The sequence below is a fragment of the Salmo trutta genome, unplaced genomic scaffold (assembly GCF_901001165.1).
Source record: "Salmo trutta unplaced genomic scaffold, fSalTru1.1, whole genome shotgun sequence".
Taxonomy (NCBI): domain Eukaryota; kingdom Metazoa; phylum Chordata; class Actinopteri; order Salmoniformes; family Salmonidae; genus Salmo; species Salmo trutta.
In genome coordinates, this window is record NW_021822962.1 from 170,421 (window position 1) to 182,346 (window position 11,926).

Consider the following 11,926-nt stretch of genomic DNA (forward strand, 5'->3'; position numbering starts at 1 on the left):
ACAAACATGGACTACATAAACACTGTCCACACATACAGTATAAACATGGACTACATAAACACTGTCCACACATACAGTATAAACATGGACTACATAAACAATGTCCACACATACAGTACAAACATGGACTACATAAACACTGTCCACACACATACAGTACAAACATGGACTACATAAACACTGTCTACACATACAGTATAAACATGGACTACATAAACACTGTCCACACATACAGTACAAACATGGACTACATAAACACTGTCCACACATACAGTACAAACATGGACTACATAAACACTGTCCACACATACAGTATAAACATGGACTACATAAACACTGTCCACACATACAGTACAAACATGGACTACATAAACATTGTCCACACATACAGTATAAACATGGACTACATAAACACTGTCCACACATACAGTACAAACATGGACTACATAAACACTGTCCACACATACAGTACAAACATGGACTACATAAACACTGTCCACACACATACAGTACAAACATGGACTACATAAACACTGTCCACACATACAATACAAACATGGACTACATAAACACTGTCCACACATACAGTACAAACATGGACTACATAAACACTGTCCACACATACAGTACAAACATGGACTACATAAACATTGTCCACACATACAGTATAAACATGGACTACATAAACACTGTCCACACATACAGTACAAACATGGACTACATAAACACTGTCCACACATACAGTACAAACATGGACTACATAAACACTGTCCACACACATACAGTACAAACATGGACTACATAAACACTGTCCACACATATACAGTATAAACATGGACTACATAAACACTGTCCACACATACAGTACAAACATGGACTACATAAACACTGTCCACACACATACAGTACAAACATGGACTACATAAACACTGTCCACACATACAGTACAAACATGGACTACATAAACACTGTCCACACACATACAGTACAAACATGGACTACATAAACACTGTCCACACATATACAGTATAAACATGGACTACATAAACACTGTCCACACACATACAGTACAAACATGGACTACATAAACACTGTCCACACATACAGTACAAACATGGACTACATAAACACTGTCCACACACATACAGTACAAACATGGACTACATAAACACTGTCCACACATACAGTACAAACATGGACTACATAAACACTGTCCACACACATACAGTATAAACATGGACTACATAAACACTGTCCACACACATACAGTACAAACATGGACTACATAAACACTGTCCACACACATACAGTACAAACATGGACTACATAAACACTGTCCACACATACAGTACAAACATGGACTACATAAACACTGTCCACACATACAGTACAAACATGGACTACATAAACACTGTCCACACACATACAGTATAAACATGGACTACATAAACACTGTCCACACACATACAGTACAAACATGGACTACATAAACACTGTCCACACACATACAGTACAAACATGGACTACATAAACACTGTCCACACATACAGTACAAACATGGACTACATAAACACTGTCCACACATACAGTACAAACATGGACTACATAAACACTGTCCACACACATACAGTATAAACATGGACTACATAAACACTGTCCACACACATACAGTACAAACATGGACTACATAAACACTGTCCACACATATACAGTATAAACATGGACTACATAAACACTGTCCACACACATACAGTATAAACATGGACTACATAAACACTGTCCACACACATACAGTACAAACATGGACTACATAAACACTGTCCACACATATACAGTATAAACATGGACTACATAAACACTGTCCACACACATACAGTACAAACATGGACTACATAAACACTGTCCACACATACAGTACAAACATGGACTACATAAACACTGTCCACACACATACAGTACAAACATGGACTACATAAACACTGTCCACACACATACAGTACAAACATGGACTACATAAACACTGTCCACACATACAGTACAAACATGGACTACATAAACACTGTCCACACACATACAGTATAAACATGGACTACATAAACACTGTCCACACACATACAGTACAAACATGGACTACATAAACACTGTCCACACATATACAGTATAAACATGGACTACATAAACACTGTCCACACATACAGTACAAACATGGACTACATAAACACTGTCCACACATACAGTACAAACATGGACTACATAAACACTGTCCACACACATACAGTATAAACATGGACTACATAAACACTGTCCACACATACAGTATAAACATGGACTACATAAACACTGTCCACACATACAGTATAAACATGGACTACATAAACACTGTCCACACATACAGTACAAACATGGACTACATAAACACTGTCCACACATACAGTACAAACATGGACTACATAAACACTGTCCACACACATACAGTATAAACATGGACTACATAAACACTGTCCACACATACAATACAAACATGGACTACATAAACACTGTCCACACATACAGTATAAACATGGACGACATAAACACTGTCCACACATACAGTATAAACATGGACTACAGAAACACTGTTCACACATACAGTACAAACATGGACTACATAAACACTGTCCACACATACAGTATAAACATGGACTACATAAACACTGTCCACACATATAGTATAAACATGGACTACATAAACACTGTCCACACATACAGTACAAACATGGACTACATAAACACTGTCCACACACATACAGTATAAACATGGACTACATAAACACTGTCCACACACATACAGTATAAGCATGGACTACATAAACACTGTCCACACATACAGTACAAACATGGACTACATAAACACTGTCCACACACATACAGTACAAACATGGACTACATAAACACTGTCCACACATACAGTACAATCATGGACTACATAAACACTGTCCACACACATACACACTGGGCTCTGGTGAAAAGTTCTGCACTATATAGGGAACAGGGTGCAAGAAGCGTACTATATAGGGAACAGGATGTAAGTAGTGCACTATATAGGGAACAGGATGGAAGTAGTGCACTACATCTGGAAGAGGATGCCATTTGGGATGTAGACTTGGTCGTCAGGTAATACATGCTCTCTCCCTCCCTCCCTCCAGATCTCTCCGGAGGTGCTGTGTCGAGCGGGGGTCAAAGTGCACCGGACCGTCCAGCAGAGTGGCCAGTTCGTCGTCTGTTTCCCGGCAGCGTTCGTCTCCAAGGTGTGCTGCGGCTACAGCGTCTCCGAGACAGTGCACTTCGCCACCCCCCAGTGGCTGAACACGGGATACCAGGCTGCCAAGGTTGGAGCCCCCCGTCGTATCAATACTTGAAGGAAAAGCTATTAGTTGAAAGAAGAGTATAGTTTAATTCAGTACATAATGGATGATAATGTTACCTGCCATGCTAACGTTGCTGTAGTATTTAGTATAGTGTTACTAGTCGTTGGCATCGGCATGATCAATGTTGTTTTCACAGATAAAGTTGCAAGATCAGTTTGATTAATGTATTGGTCTTCAACATTAATACAGATTCTTAAACACAGTTCTCCATAAAAAAAATCTGAATTACTTTTCTGTTACAATAAAAAAATATATATATTGTTATTCAAGACAATTTCAAAGTGATATAAATGTCTTTGCTAAAATTAACGAAAATCCATTTTCGTTTAGGAGTCTGACCACATAGAGTATGAACTCCTGTACCCGTCCTGTACCTCTCCATGCTCCTGTACATCTTGGGGTGGCCAGTTTGACTGAGTTCCAGTCCTGAAGGCTCCTCACGAAGGGGTGGTAACCAGACTCTAAAGTCTGACTTAACCAGCTTCCTGGCAAAGTCAACACATAGTTTAGTCAGTCAGTCAGTCAGTCAGTCTGTCTGTCTATCAGTCAGTCAGTTCAGATAGAGTGGACAAACTGAGGGTAGAGAGTGCCTCTGTGTACCCGGTGTTCCGCTGGTCAGTTCAGTATCAAAGATTCTGTTATCCACATGGATTTTAGTTCCCTACACATCTACTGCATGAAAGGAGGGATTTGCGAGGGTTTACCAAACTGAGCACATCCATTCATCTGAACTGGGATATGTTGTCAAAAGACCCTGTCATATCAAATGTTGAAATATCTCTTACCTCTCCTCCCCAGGAGCTGAAATGTCGACGCATAGAGAGGTCCTTCTCCATGGAGAAGTTGCTGTACCAGATCGCAATGTCAGAATCTAAACGGGAGAATGGTGTCATTCTGAGTACCATGACCTCACTTCTCAAAGACCTCAGGTGGGTTTAACTATTTAACCAATAGCAGTATTATCATTCCAGATCACAGTATCAATAGCAGTATTATCATTCCAGATCACAGTATCAATAGCAGTATTATGATTCCAGATCACAGTATCAATAGCAGTATTATCATTCCAGATCACAGTATCAATAGCAGTATTATCATTCCAGATCACAGTATTAATAGCAGAATTATCATTGTAGGTCACAGTATCATTGTAGATCACAGTATCAATAGCAGTATTATCATTCCAGATCACAGTATCAATAGCAGTATTATGATTCCAGATCACAGTATCAATAGCAGTATTATCATTCCAGATCACAGTATCAATAGCAGTATTATCATTCCAGATCACAGTATCAGTAGCAGTATTATGATTCCAGATCACAGTATTAATAGCAGAATTATCATTGTAGGTCACAGTATCATTGTAGATCACAGTATCAATAGCAGTATCATCATTCCAGATCACAGTATTAATAGCAGAATTATCATTGTAGGTCACAGTATCATTGTAGATCACAGTATCATTGTAGATCCCCGGACGTGCTACCTGACGCCAGACCTGCTGTTTTAAACTCTCTAGAGACAGCAGGAGCGGCAATGATCGGCTATGAAAAGCCAACTGACATTTACTCCTGAGGTGCTGACCTGTTGCACCCTCGACATCCACTGTGATTATTATTATTTGACCCTGCTGGTCATCTATGAACATTTGAACATCTTGGCCATGTTCTGTTATAATCTCCATCCGGCACAGCCAGAAGAGGACTGGCCTCCCCTCAGACCCTGGTTCCTCTCTAGGTTTCTTCCTAGGTTCCTGCCTTTCTAGGGAGTTTTTCCTAGCCACCGTGCTTCTACACCTGCATTGCTTGCTGTTTGGGGTTTTAGGCTGGGTTTCTGTACAGCACTTTGAGATACCAGCTGATGTAAGAAGGGCTTTATAAATACATTTGATTTTATCACAGTCCCATCATACATAGAATGTAATGCTACTCTTAAAAGGGCAATCTGGGATTCAAAAAACGACAAAGCAGTCACCCCACCACCTGTTGAATAAACAGCTGTGGGATGGGGCTGGAGAAATGTAACCACTCTCAAGAATCAATAGCTATACATCATTCATTTAAAAGTACATGGTACCTATTGCAAATTGACCCTTTCTACAACTTTAAAAAAAGGAAACAGTAGCCATTGATTACAGACGATACACCAGTCTGCTCTACCTGTTCCAGGGATACAGAGTTGAGACAGCGCAGGGATCTGTTTGACGCCGGCCTGCGGTCTGTTGCCCGCTACTGTAGCCATGACAACCAGGCCTCGTCAGAGAGCAGGAGGATCCAGCGCCAGTGGCTGAGGCTCGACCCCTCGGACCGACGCTGCCAGGTGTGCCAACACCTCTGCTACCTCTCCATGGTGAGTCTTTACTGGGCAGGGAAGGTTGGGCCAAAACATAGGCAGGGATTCAATCAAAGGCACGTTGTCGACAAGCGCACTGCACGGCCAACAAGGAGCCTTCTGAAAGGCCATTTCCCCGATGTTCGTGGAGATGGCATCGATGGTTAAGTCTGCAGATGTGAGCTCAATCGTAAATGTCCTGTAAAAAGACCGGTCTTACTTTATTGTCCCTGGAGGGAAAATGTTGTGTTTATTCTGTCCTGATGGCATGCTCCTCATGTCCCTGCAGGTGGTTCAGGAGGGAAAATGTTGTGTTTATTCTGTCCTGACGGCATGCTCCTCATGTCCCTGCAGGTGGTTCAGGAGAGTGAGAACGTGGTGTTCTGTCTGGAGTGTGTCCTGCTGTACGTACAGAAACACAAGTCTTGCCGAGGCCTCAAAATGATGTACCGTTACGACGAGGTACTACAGTACACTACACACTACTACAGTACACTACGCTACTACTGTATACTACACTACACACAACTACAGTACACTACACGACACACTACTACAGTACGCGACACACTACTACAGTACACTACTACAGTACACACTACTACAGTACACTACACACTGCTACAGTACACTACTACAGTACACTACTACAGTACACTTCACACTACAGTGCACTACAGTACACACTACTACAGTACAACAGTGCACTACACTACACACTACAAACTACAGTACACTATGCACTACTACAGTACACTACTACAGTACACTACACACAACTACAGTACACTACACACTACAGTACACAACTACAGTACACACTACTACAGTACACTACACTACTAAAGTACACAACTACAGTATACTACAGTACAGTACTACAGTGCACTACACACTACACTACAAACTACTAAAGTACACAACTACAGTACACTACTACAGCACATTACTACAGTGCACTACACACTACTACAGTACACTACTACTACATTACTACAGTGCACTACACACTACAGTACACTACTAGTGCACTACACACTACTACAGTACAGTACAACAGTACACTACACAACTACAGTACACACTACTAAAGTATACTTCAGTACACTACTAAAGTACACTACACACTACTAAAGTACACTACATACTACTACAGTACACTACACACTACTAAAGTGCACAAATTCAGTACACTACACACTACTAAAGTACACTACATACTACTACAGTACACTACACACTACTAAAGTGCACAAATTCAGTACACTACACACTACTACAGTACACTACTACAGTGCACAACTACAGCACACTACTACAGTACACTACTACAGTACGCACTACTACAGCACACTACTACAGTACACTACTACAGTACACTACTACAGTACGCACTACTACAGTACACTACTACAGCACACTACTACAGTACACACTACTACAGCACACTGGTCTAAATTCTTTCCAACATTTGATGTAACCTTGTTTAACCAGGAGATGTGAAAATTCTCAGAACATGAAAGCAGTTCAGCTCAACACAATCAATACATTCATAGTCCAGACCTCCATTATTAGGAAGTAGGAGGTCGTCAATTACTACACCCACTCTTCAATGTCAACCCACATTCTTCTTCTCCTGATTCCAATTCCTCTTCCTCTCAGGACCAAATCAACCATCTGGTGAGCAGGGTGTGTGGGAGAGTGCTGGAGAGGAGCGGTGCTGAGAAGAGGAGGGGGACGAGAGGACTTCAGGGCCTCGGTGAGACGTCCACCCCGGCCAAACGCAGCACCCGAAACAGAACCTCCATCACTGTGTCCCTCACCCGCCTCCCCTCCTCCACCCTGCCCAAGACCGCCCTCAGCTCTAAATAACTCACATCATGGGCCGCGCTCCAATACTTCACATCCTTCCTTCCTGGGTTCTTTGAGGTAAACACAGATTTACAAGTGGTTAGGTTACTACCACCCAATTACTGTCACCAATCCAACCAATTCGCACCTGTGATTACTTCAAAGGAAGGAAGGAAGGTAGAAAGGAAGGACTTCTGAAGTATTCCAACAGGACCAGTGCTTCACGACGGTACATTTCTCTCTGCTCAGTGTGGAGAATGTGCTCCTTAAACCACGGCTTTTGCACTAGCGTAAAAAAACATGTTCTTTTTAAGAGGCATTAATGGCTGGTTTCAGTTCCGTATCGGAGGATCCGCGTTACAGCTCAATTGAAATTTGAAGGCAACGTTCCCGCGTTCGCTGCATATCTCAGCTCGATTGGAAATGACCTTTAAAATGTTAGCGCGGATCTTCAGCGATATGGATTGAATCCAGCCCTTCGTCCAATACTGTAAATTGTATCTAGATATCCCAATATCCTCCTAGCTACTGTTATTACCTACAGACTTCACTTCCCTGCTGCTACATCTTGGTGCTCAATTTATACTGTCATTGGTGTAGTAGTAATAATAATAATGATCATTTCTGTTTCGCTCAAAGCCATTGGACTGCATCCTGAACTGTGAACACGTTTTTAGAACTTGTTACCAATAAGTTGATTCTACACACAGTTTTGCGTTAGACTCCAACCAGTAATAAGGCTCTTCAGGGGTTTGTAATACATGAATACGATAAAGTTTTTTCCAGCGGAGCGCAAAAAGTGGGTCGTATTTATTAGTGCTAAACGTAGCAAAACGTTTTGCAACAGAAAAACAAAAAACAAGCGTTCCTTATTGGACATGTTCAGGTAGTCCCTCCCCGTTTTGGCCCTTTTGCTTCTGTTTGGTTCCTAGTGAATACGACCCTGGCCTCAGTATAAAACAGGGCCCCTTCTCAGATCCTTGATGTTATAATTATTTAGAGAATTGGCCAAGAGTGGAACGGTCATCGTGGGCTTCACACCGCTCATCTGACCATTTTGGTGTGAAACACTGTGCCTAAACAAAATGCATACTAATCATTTTCAATCACTTTTGGTGCCGATAGTTTTTGTTTTGTGACCAAGTTATCCACTCTAGACCCTTATAGGCTCTTGACCTGCAACTCTTGGGTCTCTGGGAGTGCGTTCCAAATGGCAGCCTATCCCCTATTTAGAGCACTAGTTTTGACCAGAGCCCCAACGGCACTATATAGGGAATAGGGTGCCATTTGGGAGAGTTACAGTCCAGGTGTTTTATCAAAGAAGAAAAACTGAAAACCACAACAGCATTGTACATATAAAACAATGTCAATGTCTAAAGATACATGTACCTGAGCCTTTTAAGGAATGGAATGCAGTGTTTTGGAGTAGGGGATTTATGAAGGAAAAGCCTTACTCCCACCCCCCCACCCGTTACTTCATCTGTGGCCCCGTATACACTCAACGGTTGTGATACAAAACAAATATACAATTACACAAGCGTTGTGGAGACAGTGAAATGGTTGTGTAAATGTTTTTTGTGCAGACCAAAAAATAATATATTGTATCACAACCCTTGTGTCAACTGTATTGGACATTAGTTGTATGGGGCCAGGGTTGCCCTGGTAACATGTATGGAGAAGTGCTTCTTATATCACTGAAGTACAGCATCGTTTCAATCCCCTCGTTTTTTACCTTTACTTTTTTAAGATAAGGGAAAATAAGTAGAAGAATAATAAAATTGTAAAATCGACTATGTACAGAAGCAGTACCTCCTGCTGTTGCACTCCAGCCTCGAGACAAGAGTCCTTTAAATCAGCTTGTTGAGACCCCTTACAAAAACAATCCATTTTTAAAGTTCACATATATACAGAGTTTGATGTTTTGGTTGTTTTTTTACAACAGGCTCATTACAGCCGACCGTCTAATTTATTATCTCTGATACTGTTTTCCTTCCATGCTGATTCAAGTTGGACAATGACCGTTTTATTTTCTATTTTATTTGTTAGTACCCATTAAGGTTGAATAAAAAGGTTTGACAGTGTCTATCCAAATGTGTTCTTCTCAGTGCCGTGTGTCTGTACCCTCCAAGCATCCTGCCAAACGTCTCTGTGTTTAACAACCACCAAGCTATTCTAGTTATCGACCTCAAACCTTTGGTTTAAACTCACGGCTCTGCCCATATATGGGATACAGGGTTCCATTTGGGACTCAGCCACATGCTCCATCATGTGATTCTAGTGTGCTGCAGTGTATAATCTCTGTTTTGTTTGAACTCATGAAGAATGCAGTACCTTGAACATTTTAAACATCTTTATTATTATTTACTTAGATATAATTGGATACAAGGAAGGAAGCTACATTTCATTTATAAAAAACGGGGGAAAAAGCTTTTGGAGAAAAATGCAAAACGGACCCCCAGATCAGCGTCTAGGAGCTACCCTATAGCCCCTAGTGCCGTTCTCAGCCAAGCGGCAGCTCTGTGACGGCTCCTAAGAGGCCTGCGAGTCGCTGTCGTCAGAGTTCTTGAACTTTTCCACCTCGGGCAACGACACCAGGGCTGTGTCAGCCTGCACTTCCTCCTCGTCTGGCAGTACCAGAGGCTGGTCTCCGTCTCCGCTGGCCTCGCTGCCCTCCCCCTCCTGGCACTCCCCCAGGCTGGTGTCCTGGCTGGTGTCCTGGCTGGCTGAGCCTGGCTCCGTGGAGGAGAAGGAAGACGGCTTGTTCCTCAGTTCCGCCAGGGTGGGCACCCGCAGGGAGATCTCAGAGGACAACGACTCAGGGTCTGGACCTGGGAGACAGGAGGGAGGGAGAGGGGATCAGTCCAACATCACGGCTCTGCCCATATATGGGACACAGGGTTCCATTTGGGACTCAACCACATGCTCCATCATGTGATTCTAGTGTGCTGCAGTGTATAATCTCTGTTTTGTTTGAACTCATGACCACCTTCCCATGACAACACAACGTGTTATCCCCACGGTGACGCGCATGCTTTGATACCATGCGTTCATAAGAAAGTGGCTCACTAGCAACGCACTTAATAACATGACTAAATGGACACAAGCAAAACAGCACAAAGCACAGCAAAGAAATGTACTGTTGTTCTACTGGTTAGTTAGCATTAGCCATACTGTCTCTGTACCGTTGGTGGCTACATGATAGCATTAGCCATACTGTCTCTGTACCGTTGGTGGCTACATGATAGCATTAGCCATACTGTCTCTGTACCGTTGGTGGCTACATGATAGCATTAGCCATACTGTCTCTGTACCGTTGGTGGCTACATGATAGCATTACCCATACTGTGTCTGTACCGTTGGTGGCTACATGATAGCATTAGCCATACTGTGTCTGTACCGTTGGTGGCTACATGATAGCATTAGCCATACTGTGTCTGTACCGTTGGTGGCTACATGATAGCATTAGCCATACTGTGTCTGTACCGTTGGTGGCTACATGATAGCATTAGCCATACTGTGTCTGTACTGTTGGTGGCTACATGATAGCATTAGCCATACTGTGTCTGTACCGTTGGTGGCTACATGATAGCATTAGCCATACTGTGTCTGTACTGTTGGTGGCTACATGATAGCATTAGCCATACTGTCTCTGTACCGTTGGTGGCTACATGATAGCATTAGCCATACTGTGTCTGTACCGTTGGTGGCTACATGATAGCATTAGCCATACTGTCTCTGTACCGTTGGTGGCTACATGATATCAACACATGGTCGTCCCAAATTGTACCCTATTCCCTACATAAAATTGTACAAATAAGTAGCAAGCCTTCTGCAAGCCTGTTTCTGTAGTGAGGCAGCTTGATGTACCAGTACACCTCCTGGACAGGACACTAGTCTATCTCCTGTTACTGTAGTGAGGCAGTTTGATGTACTAGTACACCACCTGGACAGGACACTAGTCTATCTCCTGTTACTGTAGTGAGAGCTTGATGTACCAGTACACCCCCTGGACAAGACACTAGTCTATCTCCTGTTTCTGTAGTGAGACAGCTTGATGTACCAGTACACCTCCTGGACAGGACACTAGTCTATCTCCTGTTACTGTAGTGAGACAGCTTGATGTACTAGTACACCACCTGGACAGGACACTAGTCTATCTCCTGTTTCTGTAGTGAGACAGCTTGATGTACCAGTACACCTCCTGGACAGGACACTAGTCTATCTCCTGTTACTGTAGAAACACTGTCCACACATACAGTACAAACATGGACTACATAAACACTGTCTACACATACAGTATAAACATGGACTACATAAACACTGTCCACACATAC

General features: G+C 42.5%; 1 protein-coding gene across 3 annotated transcripts in view; it reads left to right on the forward strand.

Annotated features, from left to right (window-relative positions):
* Window positions 1-9,683, forward strand: part of LOC115187722 (protein Jumonji) — a 99,921-nt gene extending 90,238 nt beyond the window's left edge. Inside the window, exons 15-19 of one of the 3 annotated variants that reach the window (XM_029746718.1) lie at window positions 3,186-3,368; window positions 4,206-4,336; window positions 5,579-5,759; window positions 6,096-6,203; window positions 7,404-9,683. In XM_029746718.1, coding sequence (XP_029602578.1) covers window positions 3,186-3,368; window positions 4,206-4,336; window positions 5,579-5,759; window positions 6,096-6,203; window positions 7,404-7,613 — 813 coding nt within the window. In that variant the 3' untranslated portion in view covers window positions 7,614-9,683. The other 2 variants (XM_029746719.1, XM_029746720.1) reach the window with 2 other exon arrangements.
* The last annotated feature ends 2,243 nt before the right edge of the window (window positions 9,684-11,926 follow it).